At 40.4% G+C, this 23,203-nt stretch overlaps 1 protein-coding gene across 1 annotated transcript in view; it reads right to left on the bottom strand.

Annotated features, from left to right (window-relative positions):
- The window catches only part of LOC120063199 (pre-B-cell leukemia transcription factor 3-like), a 75,916-nt gene extending 53,039 nt beyond the window's left edge, over positions 1-22,877 (bottom strand). The window contains exons 1-2 of the mRNA XM_039013416.1: positions 21,862-22,877; positions 21,037-21,110 (exon numbers count right to left, since the gene is read on the bottom strand). Coding sequence (XP_038869344.1) covers positions 21,037-21,110; positions 21,862-22,055 — 268 coding nt within the window. The 5' untranslated portion in view covers positions 22,056-22,877. The remainder of the gene's footprint in view (positions 1-21,036; positions 21,111-21,861) is intronic.
- Between the last annotated feature and the right edge of the window lie 326 nt (positions 22,878-23,203).

Raw genomic sequence — 23,203 nt, forward strand, 5'->3', positions numbered from 1 at the left:
TGATTTTTCCCCCTACCTTACAACAGGAAGGAGGCTGGGTGTGATGGGATGCTTTGGTGACATGAAATGGAGGCAGGTGAAGCGAGGCGTTCAGTAGCTTTAGGCTTTCTACATCTTCTTTTCTGTTGCCGTTATAAAGGCTTTGCTTTATGGCCTGTTCTCAAATTAGGTACAAAGACGTAATAGGGACCAAGGACGGTATTTTAAAATGCAACAAGATGGCGAATAAAAAAAAAATACAAAAAGGGTATACATGTTTACCATTGAAAATCTCAAACAAAATCTTAACCCAATTTCCGTCCCACTCTATAGGCAGAAGGGTTTGACGCCTGTCCTCTCTGAACTGCGATGGGATGAGCTGCCCTCCATGGGGGAGCACCATATTCACACCACTGCTGACCTGAGGTAAATCTGTGCCGGGTCCTCTGGAGGCCAGGGGCCCAAGAGGTCAGGGCACTTTGTCAGTGACACCATTCCATTCCCCCATTCTGATGTTCTGCCAGTGTGTATTTGTCACTCTGAAATGACAACATACTGTAGCTGTATCATACTAGTATTCCCCATGGCACTGACACAATCCTTACTCCACATGGGGCTGTGCTATGGTTGAGAGGATACAGTTTGACCAGACCAGACAACAGAGCGCTATGTACAGTATTCCAATAACAATTAAACTATACACAAATAAAGGCTGCAGGCATTTGAGTGCAAATTCTGTCATACTGGAAAAATCATGTAAATATGTACAGTGCCAGTCAAAAGTTTGGACACACCTACTCATTGAAGGGTTTTTCTTTATTTTTACTATTTTCTGCATTGTTGAAATAACACATATGCAATCATGTCGTAACCAAAAAAGTGTTAAACAAACCAAAATATATTTTATATTTGAGATTGTTTGCCTTGATGACAGCTTTGCACACTCTTGGCATTCTCTCAACCAGCTTCATGAGGTAGTCACCTGGAATGCATTTCAATTAACAGGTGTGCCTGGTTCAAAGTTAATTTGTGGAATTTCTTTCCTTCTTAATGCGTTTGAGTCAATCAGTTGTGTTGTGACAAGGTACGGGTGGAATACAGAAGATAGCCCTATTCGGTAAAAGACCAAGTCCATATTATGGCAAGAACAGCTAAAATAAGCAAAGAGAAACGATAGTCCATTATTACTTTATGGAATGAAGGTCAGTCAATCAGGAAAATTTCAAGAATTTTGAAAGGTTCTTCAAGTGCAGTCGCAAAAACCATGCTGCATAGGATAAGTTTATTAGAGTTACCAGCCTCAGAAATTGCAGCCCAAATAAATGCTTCACAGGGTTCAAGTAACAGACACATCTCAACATCAACTGTTCAGAAGAACCATTACTAAAGAACACTAATAACAAGAAGAGACTTGCTTGGGCCAAGAAACCCGAGCAATGGACATTAGACAGGTGGAAATCTGTCCTTTGGTCTGACGAGTCCAAATTTGAGATTTTTGGTTCCAACCACTGTGTCTTTGTGAGATGCAGAGTAGGTGAACTGATTATCTCCCCATGTGTGGTTCCCACCGTGAAGCACGGGTGACGAGAGGTGTGATGGTGTGGGGGTGCTTTGCAGGTGACACTGTCTGTGATATATTTTGAATTGAAGGCACACTTAACCAGCATGTCTACCACAGCATTCTGCAGCGATATGCCATCCCATCTGGTTTGCGCTTAGTGGGACTATCATTTGTTTTTCAATCGGACAATGACCCAACACACCTCCAGGCTGTGTAAGGGCTATTTGACCAAGAAGGAGAGTGATGGAGTGCTGCATCAGATGACCTGGCTTCCACAATCACCCGACCTCAACCCAATTGAGATGGTTTGGGATGAGTTGGACCGCAGAGTGAAGGAAAAGCAGCCAACAAGTGCTCAGCATATGTGGGAACTCCTTCAAGACTGTTGGAAAAGCATTCCAAGTGAAGTTAGTTGAGAGAATGCCAAGAGTGTGCAAATCTGTCATCAAGGCAAAAGGTGGCTACTTTGAAGAATCTAAAATATATTTAGATTTGTTTAACACTTTTTTGGTTACTACATGATTCCATGTGTTATTTCATAGTATTGATGTCTTCACTAATATTCTACAATGTAGAAAATAGTAAAAATAAAGAAAAACCCTTGAATGAGTAGGTGTGTCCAAACTTTTGACTGGTACTGTATTTCAAATGTCACAAAACTTTTACAGAAAATCATGAAGTCTATACAGAAGAAATGAGTAAGACATGGATGTGAAATTCTGATGTTCATGAGCATTGAGCAAGCCATGTGAAATACATTTATTAGCATATAAAGTAAATTATTCTGTAAATTATTTGGAACATTGGTATTGGGTTAAGACCTAATGGGAATCCTAGTAAAATAGCCTTCTGGGAGCCTGGGAAAATGTGCCTCAGTGAAGTGGCCGGCTCCTGGCCAAAACTATGTGTAGAGGGGAAGGGGAAGGGAGGGGAGGCGCTGACTTCACAGAGATGGCAGGACAGTGTGTGAGAGAGAAAGGGCGAACGGAGAGCGAGAGCAAGAGAGAAAGGGGGAGGCAGAGAGAGAGAGGGAGAGACTGCCCTAGGAATCTTCACCCATGGATGATGTTAAGTTCCAGTGTTGAGCATAATCGTGTAAAAACGCTGAAGACTTGAAAGGGCTGATGATAATGCTATTGCTGGCCAGTGATCCAGCACGGTCCCAGGCAGCAGCAGCAAGGCACCCAGTGCTCTACAACCTCCTATACTGCAGTCCGCTTCAGCGCACACAGTGGCTCCAGGGGAATTCACATGGCTGACCTTAAGGAAGTTTGGCTTTGATCAAAGTTTAGCGTTAGCAGGATTGGGCTGCCTGCTGCAGATCAGGCTAGGGGATCAGGGGCTAAAGCCTGGGCTAGGGGCCCTGGCAAAGATCTGTTCCCAAAGCTCCAGTGCACCTTTCCAAACCAGGATTCTGTTTGGCAATTAACGTAACGAACTGGACAACGTAAAAACGCATAATTACCTTCTTTATCCCCATCCATTGAGGTGCCTCTCCTACATTTTCTAACATGTTTACCACTCTATCATAACTGATAGGAGGGTTTGACCTGTCTCTAACTGAGGACTTCCCTATCCTACATCACCCAGAATTCATCAAACTGATATGTTATGATCATCCTAACTGTTAGTATTCTCACTTATGACTAGGGTTGCTAAGCTACCGGTAGTTTACCAAAGTTACCGGAATCTTCAGTAATTTTGGTAATTAACAGAAAATCTATGGCAATCTATTGTAACTTGGGTAATTTATACTTCAATATAAATATTGGTCTCCATATTTTCCCTGAGTTTCTAGTAGAAATGGTTCAAGAGAAAATAGCCTCATTAATGAAAAAAGCATCTAATCAACAATGGCAATATTTTCAATTAACTCCGCGACTCTTCTAACTGGCACCAGTTCGACGCCAAAACATTGACAACAAATATATACTGACATAGTAAAATAAATACAAATGTGTACAAAAAAATATAAAGGGTATTTCATGCTGAAACCCTCACATTAAACACCAGTGCTATTCACTAGGTTGATGGTTTATATTGAGGATAATGTTTGACAGATTTTTCATATTTATTTTAATTTTAAAATCATCTTATTTAATTATTTCATATATTTTACATGTGATAAAGACACACAGAGGGTCAGAGATTATTACAGACACCTGTGATAATCTGAAGTACCCAAAATGACCACTAGATGTCTTGTGATAGATTACATAAAATCCTTGAAAGATACCAAAATTCTGGTAGATTACTGGTAAACTTCAAAAGTTTACAGTAATATACCATCCCTTCACAACCCTGCTTATGACACAGGAAATAATATCACAAGTGCTGACACGTAAGCGTCTGTAAAATAACACTTTCTTGTAGACGTCCTTGTCATCAGCAGGGGTGAAACACTGCAGCCCTTGTTCAGAGAGCAGCCAACAAGGAGAGGCCATGGAAAGAACAGAGGGGCAGACAGAAGAGACAGAGAGGAGAAAGAGAAGAAGACCTCCAGTAGGGAGAGAGGTAGTGCTTCCAGGGCATATGGTGTGTGTGTGTGCATGAGTGTGAAAGATAGAGCCATGTGTCCATATGTGTTGCTGGGAGTGCCTGTGCTCTCGTTCCCCCATCCAACCTCCCAACTCGTCGATGCACAACATGTCTGCTCGCTCCCTTTTCATTTGAACACATTTACTAGCCCCAAATTTCACTTCAATCTCACCTCATCTCTCCATACTACATTAACCCCTGGCAATTGCCTTCCAAATGACCCCATTAAGCCGTAATTGCCTCAGCAGGCCCGCTCCCTCGCTTGTAATTCTGTGCAGCTCGCCCACCAGACGTTCCCCCGGCATTGTTTCATGTTCTGGCTCCCATCAGCGAGTTCAGATGCTGACCCCCCGCCATCGTGGCCGGAGCCACCGCTCCACTCACTGACCGCTAGCTAACAGAGGCACTGTCAGATGACTACTGCCCCCCCCCCCCCCACGCCACAGTGAGCTCACACACATTGGAGGCACCATGCATTCACTTCCTCCTCAATGACCAGACTCACAACCAATTTGATTGACAACCTTGCAGATGATACAGGAGCCATTAATTGACGATCAATGACTCTGAACTTCAACCTAGATTACCTCAGACTCAGACTATTTCAGTGTTATACTCCATTTACAATAACCGCCAATGGAAATATGCTATGGAAGTGTGATGTAATATATTTTTCTTAATGTGTGCCTATATCAGCTATCAAGAACCAAAGCCAAGATTTTCATGTGATGTGTTCAATATTTAACTTAGGAAGTGATTGGTGTGATATCTGAGCATTTACAGCCAATGAGCTAACAATCCATTTTTGCCTTCAGTATTAATCAGGTTCGTGTTGGGAGAGAGTGCAGCCAGCAGTGACACCCGCCATGGCACCTCCCAACATCGCCTCACCTTCCGTGTTCCCACCAGGGAGCTTGTGTCAGGACTGCTCAACTTTTTTGATGAGGGCCTCCATGGGTAACTAACGTGCAAATGCAGATGGGTGGGGAAAGCAATCCTGACAGTGATATATTGCAACTGGTTGCAGGTGTCAGAGAAGAGAGAGGCTTGGCCAGCCATTGGTGTGCGTGTGTGTTTGGGGGGGGGAGTAGGACTGATACCCCATCTCCTCTCAGCCACCATGTCCACACTGCCTCCCACAACTGGTTCATTACCCCATCAAAGCCCTCATCTTCTCCTCTCACAAACCCCTCTCTCCTCTGCTCTCTCTCTGTCTCTCTGCTTCTTAACAGCACTACTCAGCTAACAGCCTGGTTCATCTGAACATCCATAATGTATGTGACTTTTGAATACAGTACTGTTGACATACGTTCAATAGAAAACTGATAATAACAAATCAATACTTTATACTAGACTATACACTATAACATTTTGACGTACAGTTCTACATAAGTATTGTATATTTAACGAATCCACCCAATACACTACACAGGATACACATTCATACAATGTAAACACACAAACATACGCGTCGTTTATAGCCATTTCATTGTTTATTTTTTCAGTTTTTAAATAGCTCATTCATTTAAATTCATTATTTTCCAGAGCAAAATGTTCCCTCGGAATATCAAGGTGTTTTTGTTGCAAAGCTCTAACTGATCCAGGGGGATTTGGTTCCAACAGCCTGTCTCTCCCTGGCCTTTCAACACAAAACTCTGTGCTCCAATCAAAATGAACCACCAGGGATCCCCCTCCCCTCCCCCGAGCTATGCCTTCTCTGAGTGCTGTGATACCAGCATCTCTGCCATTGATCGCAGAGTTTTGCAAAGAGCACGCATGCTAGTATTTGCAGAGAACAAAGGCCTGTGCTGCCTTGATAAACTACTGCACACGATTAGTGCACCTAATGTCTCCAATATTTTTTTATTTTCTCCAAAGAATAGATCACTATTATACAGGTTAACTAGGGTCTCACACTAGTCACAACTAATATTTTTTTGAGAAATTGTATGATACTTAAAAAAATGTATTGATATCTTTGTGGTTTATAATTGACTTGTCATATATGATAAGTATATACATATACAGTATGTAATACATATACAATGTTTTGTGTGATGCAGTTCTATGCACTTCAATTGCTTTCATTATGTCCAATCTAATTTCAGACACTAAATACATTAAATGAAATACAGCTTTATTGATCCATAAACTTCAGCTGACACAAATCAAGGAAATCTAATACATTATAATTGGGATAAATCACAATTAACCCATGGCAAACTCAGTTATTGGTCGACCACTGACATGGTGCTAATTATTTCTGAAAAACTGTGTAATTCTTCCTGGCAAAGTTTAAAAATAACTCTTCTATAAATACAGTATGTGCTCGTTTATTTAATCAAAGGCTAATTTACTTCTGACAGAGAGTAAATTCCACTATTTTCTGTGAGGCTCTATAAAATTGCCATCATTTTTAATTAATTCTTAATTAAAATATATTACACCACAGCTTCTACCCATCTCTCTTGATATTGTAACATAATCAATTCAGAACCATTTACATATCATTAATTAAAAGCTTTCCTCTCTCATCCTTAAACTCATAATGAGGGCCTATTCCTCATTAACAACCTATAAGGTAGAATATAACAATGCAGTGGAGAATGGATGGCAGATTTTACAACGTGTCCTCTGGTTTTCTGCAGAGCGTTTTCTCATTCTAAAGTTGACTCAAATGTTGCAGTGTAAATTTTAAAGCACTGGAGGCCTATGGGTGAAACATCATCATGTTTAGAAATCACAATCAGAATTGTGCAAAAAGTAAACCTATCGTTCCCAATTTTGCAATTCAAAGAAAATACTCTTCTTTCAGAAAGGGGAGTTGAAATGTATTAAATGTATTTATAATGCAAAGAGAAATTACAGTTCAATATCAGCAGTCCTGCATTTTACTGTATAATGAATTGTGCAGTAAAATAAAAAATAAAAAAGCAGGCGTGTATTCATTACCCAGGCTTTAAAAACGCTGTCACGTTTCAAATATCTCTCCATCTTGAGCTCTCTCTTAAGGAAGAGTAATAATATCAAGTAATGGTAGGTATTGTTATGCCGAGGATCAGGCATATCCTGATTTTTATCGTCAGTCTCGCACAGGTGCTCCAGCGTTACTTGTCACGACTGCATGTCTGGGTCTTCCACACGTCAGATGGAAATCTCTGCACTTGGTGTTTCAGCAGGCTGACAGCAATTTATTTGAATGTTTCGTCACAACGGTGGTGCATATTGTGTTGGCTGCCCGCACACCAGAATGGCAACAGCTCATACCATTCTGACACACACATAGTGCTGTCACAAGTCCTGCCATATTAGCCAAATGGCCAGTGAGGAGGTGACACGTTTTTAATTCCTTATCCACAACCCAGATCCCGGGATATGTCTTATATTCAACCATCGAAACCACCAAAATGACAGATTTGTGCAAAATGAACTGAGTCAAAGACACACTAACACGTTCCACCAATGTAAGGCAATCAGACAATATTCAATAACAATGCTTGTGTGTTATAACCTCAGTCGTTGTTGAATAGTCAGTATTATTAAGGAGTTCTAGCAGGTGAAGATCAGCAGTCTCTCTGCACCTCCGGGTTGTACAAACAGCCTTTACCCTGATAAGTTTAGGCCCATGCCCAATTACACGCTTGCAAAGTCATGCCCAAGTAGAGAATTATGAATAGATCCTACCGCAGCCTCATCCTCTCACACAGTGTTAATACCACCGGCCCAAAGCAAACTAACAGGAACACACACGCACACTCACAGACATATACATACAGCTAAAACATTGCTGTACTTCAATCTGCAACCACAAACACTAGTTTCTAAGAGCAATAAACAGAGTAGGTTGACTATAATTGGCTGCACAGTGGATAACAATCATTTTCATGAATGAAAGAAAGAAAGAAATACATCAAGTTGTTGTGGCCAAGAAATAACAAGAAAGAGAGCATGTCATAAAACTGTTATGTATTGGATTCACACCTATACTAAATATTAAACTTACATTACATTACAGTACAGTACAGTACGGAAACAACTTCAAAGCCAAAATAGTTTAACACCAAGCTGTCAGCAAATGTCAAGAATCTTATTGACTTGGGAACTGACATGAATATGTTGTCTCTATTTTAGAAGAGGTACTTATATTTCACTAGCCAGAATAGCCCAAGGCTGGCTGCGTCAGTACATACCTACTACATACCTACTACATAATGTAAATACAATTCCTCGCATTATTCTGGAAGAACAAATTTAGCACACACAGGATAATCAGTAAGTTAATGAAATCCTCTCAAAGATAGGAACTCTATTTTTACACTGTGATAATTAAAGTACTGCACAGTTATAATTTACAGCCCTCGCTTAATTGCATAGGAAAAGTAAAATGGGAAAGGTCTATGAGGAGATTAAAATGCGGTGTGTGTGTGTGTGTGTGTGTGTGTGTGTGTGTGTGTGTGTGTGTGTGTGTGCGTGTGCGTGTGCGTGTGCGTGTGCGTGTGCGTGTGCGTGTTTGTGTTTCTGCTCTCGATGTTGGGTTGCAGCCTCAACAAGAGATTTCCATGCATCTAAACAAAAGCATTATATCTTTTAGCATCATGGAATCAATCAAAGATTAGGTAATGAAATATGTACTGTCCTATTTTCTTCTGCTACCAGGCCCTTTGACAAATCGAGCGCAATCCAAAATCTCCATAAATCACTATTAAAGAGAAGTATATCATCTCCAGCGCATATATCTTCCCCAGCCTGACCCGTAGACTAATGAGAAGAGGCCTAGACTATCTTGTCTGATTAATTAATTCAAAATGTCGCCTGTTATTCAAATGTGAGGCTGGTGTTATTTGAATAAGACTTGACAGAAATGCCTGAAGAAATCATTTCTGGTTTGTGAGGTTGCTGTTGCATTACTGATGATGGCTTATGGAAATGTTAGAAGCAGGGAGTATTTTCTCCCTCTGCGCCACTTCTCTCCCCCTCTCTCTCACCTCTCTCCCCCTCTCTCTCACCTCTCTGGTCATGATAGCTCAGAGAAGTGTGTCATTACTTCCACCCGTTCACAATTAGGGTTTTAGAACTTATTTCCACTGTCCTCTGTGTTTTTTGCATTCCGTCCCACAACTGGCCCAGATCTGCAGGGCAGTGCTTTGGCTCCACAAGAGGCATGCTGGCAGAGAGCGAGGTCATGGTTTTTACAACAGCAGCTCCCCACTGCTGACAGCCACTGCTGCCAAAGTGACACACACTGTTTGGCTTTCCCACGTTCATACAGCTAGCTCCACAGCCACATCTTTATCACGCCCCACGCCACACACAACTAATCACAATTACAATGTAACGTTACTCCTCACTCGGATTTCCCAGGATCGCTCCCTTTAGCTCACCATGCTAAATCATATACAAGGTAGGCTACACAATTATCAAAGGTGTACAGATAATAATTGTAAAATATCTGACTCTATAGCATGATTTTTCCTTAACCCTAGTTTCTGATCTTTACTGGAGAAAGCGGAGGAGACGGATAGAGTGGGGGTGGGGAGGAGAAAGGATGGAGGAATCGGAGTCCGTGGGTCTACGTGCATGAGGCTGGTGCACACCACTCTATCCCTTCCCTCATCAAGCATGGATTCTAATCAGGGCTCGGGAGATAAAAGACACTCAGTCATTAAATAAATTAACTCTTCCACTCCATGCTCTCCATCAGCACCCGGGAGAGGCCAGGCCGTGCTCGGCATACTTACAGACAGAGGTACCAGGCGCCCTCGCACCCAGCCTTCACTCCAGGACCTGACGGGTCGGCCGACCCACACAAAAACACACACACACACACACACACACACTACGTTAGGGGATATTTTTCATTATTTAGAGAATGTGGGGAACCACGCCTTCTGTTCTAACCCAGCTATGTGCACATTTGCATGGGAGGCCTATCACTTTGCATAATTGTATTAAAAGACCGAAAGCAAATTGAGGGCATTACATATACAGTACAGACTGACACAACTTACTATATGTAGTAAAACTGTAGAGATTTAAATAGTAAACAAACCCTTGCAACTATGCTGATTCAGTGACTTTGTGAGATTTTGTTGATGGGAGCTTTGAGCCTTCACACACAGGAAACAATTGAAATGACGAATGGTGAGATAGTAACTATTCAAATCACTGACAAGCCAAATCAAAGCTGACATTCTCTTCCTACGCACCCGTCTGAGAGCAGAGAGAGACCCTTATGAGGCTTACTGATTCACTGTTTAAAACTTTGACTTCTCTGCTGCTCGCATACACTCCTACCTTCCACAGTGCTACGAGAAAGAAAGTGCTACCTAAATATGTATCAATCATTCTGACAAAGCTAGTGCTTATTTGAGAAGCAGAAGTGTGGGAAATACACCGTGTCAGCAGAATGTCCATTGGCAAAACTTGCTTTTAGAATTTTCACTGCAATGTGCAGAGAGAAATGACCTTAGAAATCCCTTACAAGGTGCCTGGTATCATCCTAATGCATGCTTTAATTCTCCATTACGTAGAAATGAAATACCTGGTAAGGTGGAAAAGACATTAGTGAAAGTAAGGCCTGAACAGAATGCTCTGGGGATGTCTGTGGCACACAGGATTAAATATTAATGTGTCTGCTGCTAGGACACAACAGACACTCATATCATGGCTACTGCACATCAGCTCAGTGTGTTCACACATGGGCTCCCGAATCTTTCACTTTCAGAAAATCCTCAATGTTTAAGATGTTAAATTAACTTACTGTTGCTAATATCCCAAAACACACAAACTATGAAAAAGCACATTGTCATCATCCTTTCTTCACAACATCGAATATATCTTATTTTTGTTTGCTGTTCCTTTTCCAAGTGTACAGACATGATCAATCATATTGATACATGCATCTAGGTTGCCAACATGTCATTAACTGTGTTATAATATCTATAGACATGTAGTGGAGATATTAGGGACATCTGTTAAACATATCAAGCAAACATCAGTCAATACCTGTTATGTTGTAATATAAGTAATTCCATATATCAGTAGGTGCTTTTCCTTTCCCATGTACTTCCTAACAGCCATAACTCCAGGAAAGACTGAGTACTCCCAACAGCATGCTAGTGGACAGGATACCAGCTCACAAATCTGGGGAGCGGACCCATCCTAAATTCATTAGGAGGAACCATCCAATCTCCCACCGGAAAAAAGGGAGAGAAAAATAGCAGTAATGTACTCTGGGTGACCTCCACTTTCTAAAGGGAAGAGAAGCCAGCCTTTTTCGCTTTTCAATGCCCGTCAATGTGGAGTAAAAGGAGGGACAGCGTTCCCCTGCTCGCCGTCATTAATCATGGCTTTCTGGGAGCAAGAGCGTATTAATTTCTGTCATCCCAAACATCATTGCGTATTGTTATGGCACGGCTCAGTCCTCATTCACCACCAGGCGTTACCCGCTCGTCCTGGCTGAGGGAATACAGGCCCGGTGTGGCTATGTTTCAGAGCAAGAGGCCTTTATCCCTGGGGCTCTGACACCAATTAAGCCATTTCACCAAGAGACGAAAACAGGACCCGCCGTTTCACTGTAACATGAGCCAGAACCTAGTCGTTGGCCACTTGCCATCTTTCCATTGCTTCAGCCCACAAAAAATGAACTTCAAGGGCTTAGGTGAAGAAAAAGAAAGATACATTTAGAGTAAACTTATACATTCACCAACCCATGCTTGAGTAAATATGACGCGAGAAGAGGAAGGGGATTTCAGTCCCTTGTGTATTGTTCTAGGAGTAGAGATAGTAAATCTGGATCACTCAATAATAGAAGGTTTCTCTGTGTGTTCAACACCAGGAACCAATATGTTGACTTTAAAACAAATACAGCCCCATCATGGAATTGTTTTCATCTGACCTTCAATATATATTTTCACTTTTTTTAATCATTATCTTAATGTTGAGTAAAAATAGACAATCTCTGTCCCATTTTAATAGTATCATGTAAGGCAGTACAGTATTTATTGATGACTTCGAAGCTGGTCATCCAGTTGTCGTTAGACATTACATCTGCTTTTACGTTTTTATGGTTGCCTTTTGGCAGGCAGCAGAGTGGGGCTTGTCAGGGCAGCAGCAGAATAATGCAAGGTTTGTTATGAATTAAATATTAGAAATCTTAACACAGCAGCCAATAAGAATTATTTGCCTTATTAAAGCAGCAGCAGAAGACGCTGATTAAATTTTCATTGCATTGCAGTCTTTTTCCCATTTCGGCCTTCAATATATCATTCTAATGTGTGAAACATGTGGAACAATGGCTTGTGGAACAATGGAAAAGAGTCTTCATTTCAGCCGAACAAATAAGGATAGAACTTTAGAAAACACCTTTAGTGAAGATACATGTGGTACAGCAAGGGAGAAAACGGACTACAATCACACGTTGTTATTCGACATGGTATAGCATGTGTGTGATAACATTGATAATGATTTGAACACGGTAGCAGCCTTGCAATGTTGTACTGTTATAAATGCTCAAATAAAATCTGTAAATCTAATAGCCTACATCTGAAAATGCCAACACTTCTCTGAGAGAAAAACGGATCGCCTGTAAGAGTTCCATTCACTATACATGTTACTGTATTAGATGGATAATATTATATGAATCATATAACCTAGAAAACAAACGACCAATCATAAAATAGATAAACCCCAAAACAAATAACATCATCAAAATATATTTCCTGTGAACAGCAGCGGTGCACCTCTGTACTAAAAACCATTATGGCATGTTGGTTGTCCACATGTAATGTGTATGGAGAGTAAATTAACATCAGGCATCTATTGCCCCATGAGAAAATCTCTTCCCTGAAACACTGGAGCTAATGAAATGGGGACCTATAAATAGCAGTATCATTACTGACAGCAGACCAGTCTCTCTATCTGACCCTCTTTACACTAATAACTGCTATATGGCAATATAGCTCCACCATCTAACGATGCTGCGTTAAAACATTAAGACCAAGATTGGGCTCAGATAAAGAAACTCTATAGGAAACATCCGGTAACCAAACCTTTAGTTGTATCATTGTTATAACTGTGTCTTCCCCATGGTCCAGTGTCTCTGTTACCTGACCTGATCTGTGATCAGCTCTTACTGAATCAATATCACTTATCGCACCATAAGACACTTTCAGACTAGTCCCTTATAGGCTTGAACTGAATATTACCGACACAAATCTAGCAATGTATAATTGAGAAAATGTCATTAAGTAAACATGAAACAAATTGATTTAACAGACATACTCGCTGTCAAATCTATATCTGAAAGGAACCATCCAGCGAGGTCTGCATGGGTAAATGGTCATTTTACATTTTGCTGTAGACATAAACACCGTGGTGGGTGGATGGCTTTTTAAGCTTTTACGCCTGCTGACAAAATTATTGATGACAACACATCACAAATTGTACTTATTTCATATACACATGTCAGGGGAAAAGTATAAAATATTGAAAACAGCGTGGCTGGTGGAACATTCACTTTAAATGAAAATGTAATGTTTCAATACTGAGCACAATTTGGTTAACCTGCAAAGAATAGCTGCCGAGTCAAAGGTGATATCGAATTCATCAGCCGGTCTCTTTCTGGTCTGTAGAGCGCGCAGCCGCGGCAATATATTAGAGGAGATGCCATGCTAACAGATGCCGGGGCCCTGATAGAGAACAAGCTACCCCCTCCATGTTGCTGTGCCCCTAAAACATCTACAACATTTCAGTTCCTCCATCAACATAAGGGCATCATGTAGCCCACAGGGGGAAACATTATGACCTCTGGCCCCTGGAGAGGAAGGCTTAGCTACGCAACGATCACAAGGGATATAGTGTAGAAAAATAATGACATATTCTGCAGGGATTGAACATCTCGAGTAACTCACACGTAAGACAAACATATTCCCATTGATTTAAAAAAGAATAATTAAGCCAACTGAATTGATCAACTCCAATGAAATTACAATACCAGAATTCTGGCTATGAGTCAATATTCTATATGTTCATATTCACTGTGTTTTCTTAAATAACAAAGATTGGAGCAAACCGAGGGATCTGAGATAGAAGGTATTTAAATGAAACATGAGCTCATCTCCAGAGTTGGGGGTGGGGGAGCAGGGACCACATTTATTAAATGAGATTAGCAAATATAAGACAATGTCATTGATACCCAGACTGGGTCAATGTGGGAGGAGCCTTTCTTCCTGATGGAGGACGAACAATGCTGAGGAGGATCTGAGAGATTTATTCTAATTTTCTTTTCTATTATTCATCACGCTTCAGCAGCATGTTGGTTCAGGTGGGATACTCTGTTTGGTTAGCAGAGAGAGGCACCAGAACATTGAGGATAATGGCGAGTGCACAGAAAGCAAGCAAGGGCCATGCTGCTCCAAGCTTTACCGATGTCAAACGTGTGAACTAAACGAGTGGCAGACACGAAGAAGTATTCCTTGACAGCCACACTCCTACAGCTGTAACCCCTCAATTTCAATCAATCCTTCCCTTTTGCATCCCAAGCAGCCTCTCCTGGCTGCCACCGCCTGAAGATAGCTATTTCACCACCTCTGTCATGCCTAATTAACAACGCAGATGTACAATTTAGAAATTTCGCAATTAACCTACTAAAATATTGTTGGAGGATGCTAATTCTTATGCCAGTTGCCATAAAGACTCATTTGCATAACGTATGTGGAAAAAACAATTATGGGCTGTTGTTCGCATAGGAGCCCACAGAAAACGCTTCCAGCTATAGAAATGGGAGCGAGAGAGGCAAGTGCAAGGTTCTGCATGAGTACAGATGGAGGGACATCAGCACCAGCGGATTATCGTTCAAAAGCACCTCGTTCAGATCAGAATCAGATTCCGGTGCTGCTATATACTGTAGGAGTCAGGATAACAAAATACAACAAATACTCAGGGCATGTGAAAGCATGAGATTACAGATTTTCCCTCCCTATTGATACTGATATGCACCCTACTTTTTCTCTATTCTCTCTTTGTCATATGCTTGCTCTTTTTTCTCTGTTGTTAGGAGAAAGGAGGGAATTTGGGAGCTGCTTAGATAACAGCCCCATCTTCCCAATCCCCTGCCCGCTGCCCGATGCAGAGGAAGCACAAGTGGCCCTGCCATTGAGACGGCCAGGAACCCAGCTGTGAGAGAACCATTCTGCCGAGCGCTATCTAGTCACTGCAGCCACATCACTGAGGCACCCTCAAACAAAAAGCAGCCAAAGTCAATTGTCTGTCTGCTGAATAGCTTTCTGTTCCCCGGCATACATTGACTCTGGTATTGTGCGCAAATCAACACTATAAAAAAACAAATGGTAAAGAACAAGGCAGTCTTCACAAACATTGACTTGTGATCTTGGGCCATGGTAAGGATACTGATATCATTAACTTAGATAGTTTTCTCATTGTAATAATAATACTAACACAAATACTAATAATACTAATAAAAATACTACTACTACTACTATGATAATAATAATAATAATAATAATGGGATGTCAAATTAACAACAAACTAGATTAAGGTGGCTCATTAACTCTGTCAGAGAGCCTTGAAATTAATGTTCCCGAAAGGTTTGAGAAATGCTTACCCCTAAAACCTAACAATATTTACGCAAGGTAATGTTTTTACTCAGCCTTGCATGTGGTTTTAATTACAACCTCACTCTGAAATTAATTCAGCCAGTCCAGTGTTCATAACCACAGCGTGCACATAGATGAACAAACAGACACATTTTGTAGCATGTTCAGCAGTGTGTTCAGTAGTGTGAGGAGGCTAACATAATGCTGTCCAACACAATGCTGACATTCCCCTAGTCTGTTAGTGTAGCTAGTCTCTCTAATCCTTTGCTCTACACACTGGATGTGGGCATTGATCAGCCTGAGTCTCCTGCACTCTCTTACCTCTGCAGACCTCCCGTTTCTGAACTTGATGAGTCAAAGGTCAAGAAAACAACAGGTCAATAAGCAGCCAGGAGGAGTGCAGTGCAGCTGAGAGAGCTGTGAAGAGGACTAAGCCTCTCAGTGGCGCGCTGTGATTTAGATTGTAATAGTTTTCTGTAATCTCTTTCTATTGATTAAACCTCACATCAAAGAGGAGTCCTGCTGCAGAACCTCTCTTTTCCTGGTCAGAAATACCATATGGAGGTAATCTTTCACCGTTGTTATTCTTGCTGCTCCCGCTGCTGCTGAAAGCCTCTCTTCCAGGGTGAGAGAGAGGGGAAAGAAGAGCAAGAGAAAACAAACCCAGCACATCTGATTAGCACTGAGATCTCCCTCCACAATGCACTGTAGTTCTTCCTCAAGCTATGGCAGAAAGAAATGACAGCATACTTATCTTTTTAGAGTTTACTTTTCTTTATCTGCTCCTGACATGCTGGGCACAATTCAGAAGAGGTGTGGGAAAAAAGTAATGTCGAAGAACAAACCTGTGTGATCTTTTGCAGATTGCTAGTGTCAAACATGATGAGAGAGAAAATACAAAAAGGGCACAGAATTCTAGCAGTTTTAGCAATATCTCACATTCAGCTCATTGAAATGCAAAAACCAAGAGAAAGTGAAAAAACAAACCCCTCCTGCTAAAAACACTCAATTTACTGACAAGCAAATGACTTCATGCTGCCACTTAATCTCATTTCTTCCATAATGCCCTCTAATTAGCATATCAAAGTGAATTAATACTTCTAGGGTCTTAGCAATGAGGAAATCTGCTCTAGGTCTACAATAAGAGTGCCAAAAATCCTCCGAACACTACAAACAGCCTTGCATTGCAAAACCCATCTGTCTGTTTACCAGTCAAGTGCATCCCTCTCTCTTTCCCAACCACACAACACGGGCTACTGACCCAAGCGGAAAAATAGATTTAACTTAACCCCCCGCCCTTGACGCCATGCACCGAGGTCCCTGGTGAGTCTCTGAGATTCTAAGTGGGAGGCATACATACATTAATTCTCCACACAGGTTGAAATGTCCGTCGTATTTCTAACATACATATTAATGTAAAGATTCTAGATATATATCAGGTATTGTTCCACATTGTTCCCCTGGAGCTGTTTAAGAGAGCCTTGATACAACTACTCTACTCTTCTCCCAAAAATACATTTTCTGCGCAGTTTTGAAGCACATACTTTAAACATAAAATAATTAAAGCTGTGTTTGTTTGTTGCACTGCTGTCAAATTCATGGTTGGAAATGATTTTCACCGGATGGGATCATTGCATGGTTAAATGACATTGGGATTGTGTGCCACTTGAACAGACATGAAAGGGGCAAAGATTCACAGGGGCATGTGAATGGCCCACAGTGGGAAAGAAAAACAACCCGGTCAAGAAGGCCACCAGACCAGCTGAGCTCTGTCAATGGCTAAGAGGGGGGAGGCTGTGACTCCAAACCACATGTTAACCACACGCACACTCACACAGATACACGCACACTCACAGACACAGACACAGACACAGACACAGACACACACACACACACACACACACACACACACACACACACACACACACACACACACACACACACACAGACACACAGACACACAGATACACACACACTCAAGACACATACACACATCATCCATTCACTCTTTAAACAGATGTAAATACGTATGTTTGCTGTCATTGTTTACATGGCTACAATACAAACACTTCTGGTTTGATTTAGCCTGTTTTTATTTATGCTTGATACAGTGTGAACCAAGAATAATAATGAGCATTTTATATTTCCGAACATTGCTCTCTCCTTTGATTTACGACAAAATATCTTATCAAACTAATTGCATTGAATTGCATTATGTATCTATTGATAAAGTATAATCAAATGAAGGCACTGGAGTATCTGGTTACAATGAGATCAATAATGTCCACCTGTCAAATGTTTTCATACATATAAGATGTAGACAAAACTGCAAACAAGCAAAACACACACACACACACACACCTCTGAATTTTGAGGCACGTCTCAATTCAAAACAGAAAGTGGATTTAAATTCAGTAAAAACAATAACTTTACAGCTACTTCCAAATGCCAAACGGCACACAAAACACACACTGATCAGAGGGACTGGGATAGAGAAAATGTACAACCAGAAGAAGCATTATTACACAGCCATTTCTAAATTGAGTGCTCAAACAATGTAGTACAGAATAATATTGTTTAGTGGAAAAATACATTGAAACAAAGGCCATCAAAGGGATTAAAGAAGATTACAACAACTGAGCTGGTAAACAAGCTCATTTAAATAATTTGCATACTTGGAGACTCTATTCCTCATGCATATTTAATTAGATCTTTAATGTAATATGAAATATAAATATGTAAAAAGTAATCCAATATGTGCCCATGGAGATTTGAGTTCTACAGGTGGGGTTTAGATCTGAAAGCGTATAGGGAAACATACATATCCTGAGTGTGTTTATATTGATGCATGGATTCATCTATGATGCACACGCAGAAGCATACACAATACTGTATGCACAGTCGCTCACACACTATTACATCGAGCTAAACTATCCAGTGATCACATTGTCCCTTTTTCTTACACGATCGCACGCTCGCTTTCCCTCTTCCTTTTCGACAGGCATAAAGAATGCCTCAAGTAGGCAAGGCAGCCAAGCGGGCCCTTCTCCTGCCCCTGTGGACACCTCCTGTGGCCAAGAAGTTCATTAAGTTTTATGGTCTTCCCCAAGTCACTTCTGCTTATTATTAGCCCCACAAAGGCCACAAATCTGGCAAGCCATCACTATTTTGAAGCAGTAGCAAGTGAATGTCATTTAAGTTTTTTTGTATGATAGGCCACTTTCCTATGTTTTAAAATGGGTTTAAGAGTGTACCGGTATTTGACAGCTGTCATCCCTCTCTCTCTCTCTACAGACACCAATATACAAAACTTAGACCTGACCGGCATGTAGGGGAAAATGCCAAATGCTTACATTACTCTTGTAATCTGATGTATTGTCTCTTGTAGTCATTAACTAATGCAACTTTGCCATTGGTATCAAATATACCAAATATATCAAATATTCACTAGCAAGAGTAAGTATAATGCTCCTGGCAACAGATTGAAAAAAAACTTTCTACAACTTGAAATCTTTAAAATTAAAAGGACATTTTATTTTAAATGTATTTAATAAAGTTCAATATTTTGGGCAATAATAAGAACCTCTGCCTATTAAACTGTATAGGGTATTGGCCAAAAAAATAAGCCACAAACACTTTAACAATAATAATGAATTGCAATATTTTGTATATGTTTCATATACACCGACAATACTGAAAACTTGTATTTGTGTTTTACATTGCAGTGCAAACACATTTTTGTAATAGGTTTATATGTGAGAAGTTGACTAGCAGTAACCTCCTTTTGGCTCATAAAAATTGTGAGAGGAACCCTATCCATGAAAAAGACCTTCTCCAATAATGTGGGCATAAAATCCTTAGTATTTTTTGTCATATCCAAATGTTATATTATGTGTATTAGGTCCATACGATATCCGTCTGGCCTTGGAATGACTGGCTACCTGTCCTAACAAAAGCATCACATCATTGGCTGTGGTGTTTGTGGCTTCTTATGAGCATTCTCCTTTACCAAAACCTACAGGCCCACTCGACCTTGGGTAAACAACAGAAATTAAAAGGCGCATTATGATAAAATACTGTGCTATCAGTGTATCATATTTCATTTGCTGCATTTGCTGTGACGTCAGGATTGCATGGCATCGCAACGCACAAGAAAGGTGCACAAGACAGGTTAACCCACTATTAGCAACCTATTAGTTTGTGGATTTATTATGGTTAGAATTTGAAAAAGGTGATCCTAAAGTCGCATGGTGCCACAATTGTCACTCACTCGCTTGCACATGCACAAACTCACTCACACAGTGGACACACACACAATGTTGTTGTTTGGGGAGCTTGTTTCCCCTTTCGTGTTTTACACATCATCTTACAGAAGGCTACTATGATGACCAAACAAATGTAATATAAAAAAAATATATACTTAAAATTAATTATACATAATAATTAAAATCTTAAATCATGTCCTACTTTCTAACAATGTGTTAACCCTAATACAATTACTAATTTGTATGCTACCCATTTGTATTAGGAAAGTTAAATGATGTGCAGAGACTGGTTCTAAAGACTGTCCACGAATGCCTGGCAAATATTTTTGTTGTGTTGTTTTCTATTAGGCTACACAATGCTGTTATATATACACTTTACACCGTTTCATTGCACTTAGCTTGTCACGTTAGAAACGTCTGACTTTATTGATCCAATGAATGCTGTATGTGCGTTACAGATGGCAACAACGGTCAGATAGACTGGCGCTAATAATGTCAATAGTGATCCTGTGGTCAGAAAACCTCATTATGCAGGAGATTACAGTGTAACTGACACATTTTGGGATTAATTTAAATAGTGAAAACAGGGATAATCACTGTAGGCTATACTTTCAATGTTAATAAAACACAACGACGCATAGTTGAGATACAGCTCACATAATGGGCGCTGTGTGGTGTAGCCTAAAAACACCAAAGCCGGTGAATGTCCTTTATTTGTGGGAAACGGGAGAAAGAATGTGACGCACAGCGTAAACATGTGCAGGTTGCCAGCTTGTCCATGCCACGGCAATGGAACCATCGAATAACAACCCTCTATCAATTTGTACGTGAGAGCACATAATACATTTTTGTGGGGTATGGATGCTTCTCAACGGGTGAAACCATAGCCTACATTTCCCCGTTACAAATTTGCTCCGTTGCGGAGCTGATTCTGTCTCCCGCTTGATAACGTCGGATAAGGCTGCCTAGAGGAAAATAAAGATGGCGGTGTGCAAATGCGTTGAGGCTCCGCAACGTTTCCTATTATTACAGTCCTCGTGTTGTTTAATCCTACACTTTAATGCATGTGAAATCTTACCAGTTTTCTCTTTGATCTCGCAGAGGACGCTGAAGAGTGCAGGTTTCATTCTGTGGCAGTTCAGTCCATGTTTCCTGTTTCAGTTTGAGACAAGAACCAACATTGAAATATAGTCACTATAACACCACAGTTGTTAAAACTTTTAAGATATTACTGAATAATGTCCTTGCTCTTAACAATAACTTCGAGGTCTTGCTCACTTTGCACATGGAGGATCTGTAGGTAATGTTGACATGCATCTCAAAGTTCTAACATAAAGACTTATTTGTCAACACGAATGACAATGGATGCATTGTTTGTTGAAATACTAACTATTCTGTATGACTTCAAAGTTAGTTTAAAAAAAGTTTATTTGTTGAAAATTCACAATTGAAACTACTCAAGAGTGTACATTCAAAAGTGTTACTAATGGAAAATAACTTGCTATGGAATTAAATTAGGACATTACCCAACGTTATTTTAAAATATCATGAGTTACTGTGAAACACATTATTCTACAAATACGCATCAATCAATGTTTACAGTAGCCCAGCCTACCAATACGCAACATTATATGTAAATGAAATATATAGCCTGCACTTTCCCCTAAAAGTTTATGTAGACTCCACACTAGGCAAAGATGCAAGTGTCAAAACTGTTAGAATTACTGGATGACAGGTGTTAACTTTTTAATATATATTGGTCCCTGCAACTAATTGTCCGTGGGTTTCAGGTATGGAGCAGCATTGTATAGCCTAGCTACCTGTTATTACATGGGCATTCATTAGCTATAGTGCGTAATGGTGCGTAAATTGTTTTGTAGTGAAAACATATAAATGAACCAACTTTGCTTGCGCCTCGTCCAGACTTTGGTCAGTAATGGTCATTATTTGATGCAGAATGTCACCGATATCTTGTTTTCGCCCATCATCTGTCCCATCGTGTCCATGTGGAGGCTGCAGTCCCATGCCTCCTTGTACGGAGTGGCCAGCCAAGCTGACACCGCCGAGAGCCTGCATGATCCGGGCTTGTTCGTCCATAGTCAGCCGCAACAGAATCAATGCACTAAGCCACACAAACGGAAATTTAGCTTGAAAAACTCACATACAAAAACTACTAGTACATGTGTTGCGTTAAGGAGCTGAATATTGGTGATATTGCGCTTACGCGTATAAGAAAAAATAAATAGGTGAGTACCAGTGATGGTATCAATATCGCGTGTCCATGTAATCACTTTCTTACTATCTTGTTTATTTACGGTCCGAAGTGTGTGTAGTTATGAATGTTTATGTCCGAAAATGCATAAGCTATAATTCTTCAAAACTTCTTTGTCAAAATGACAGCCGCTGTCCCTCGTATCCTGCACGAGTCCTCTTGTCAATTCGTCTTTCTCTTTAGATTTGACGTGTTGGGTATTGCTGATCCTTGCTGATCTCTCATTTATTAGCGGTCTTCTTTTGATTATGTTTCCTCTTGCAATTCCTCTTGTAAATGTTCAAATCCCCATTATTGTGAGCGCGAAAAATATCCAAAGTGAAATTAAGCAATGAGCAAGTGAATGAAAATACAACAACAATTAAAAACAAAATACAACACTTAGGTAGTAAATGAGTACCTTCTACCTGTAAATGTATAGCAATTATTTCCAAGATAACTGCAAATTAAATAAATCATGAGCGGCATTGGTAGCCAAATGCAATAATACAAAATATGAAATGTAGAAAAAAGTTAATAGCGTTAGTGGAAAAATTATAGAAAAAATAACAGCGAGAAATTAATTAGGCTACACGCTTTAAAGCGATGCGCAAAAATATCTGCCTGCTGAAATTTATGAGCCCGAGCCTCTGCCTGTGTGCTTTATGTTGTTTGATGGCAGCGGTAGTGAGCGATTGACAGTGTGCCAATGCCACTCACTCAGTGCAGACGTGTCAGAGCAAAAAAATACTAAATCGGAATAAAAATGCACGCTCCGCCCTTCAGAGGAGGGGTCTATATTCTTGTCACTTCTCTCTGGAACCCCGAAAATAAAATGCTAGAGCAGTGCTTGAGATTGTTATTATAATGATGAAATAACGGTGGAGTCCCACTTGTCGTATGCCTTACCCGTGCACGTGCACCAAAATGCCGTCATTCTCCACACATAATAAAAAATTGGAGTGTAACACACAAAATAAAATGCTTAGCAGAG

The sequence above is a fragment of the Salvelinus namaycush genome, chromosome 18, assembly GCF_016432855.1.
Source record: "Salvelinus namaycush isolate Seneca chromosome 18, SaNama_1.0, whole genome shotgun sequence".
NCBI classification, from domain to species: domain Eukaryota; kingdom Metazoa; phylum Chordata; class Actinopteri; order Salmoniformes; family Salmonidae; genus Salvelinus; species Salvelinus namaycush.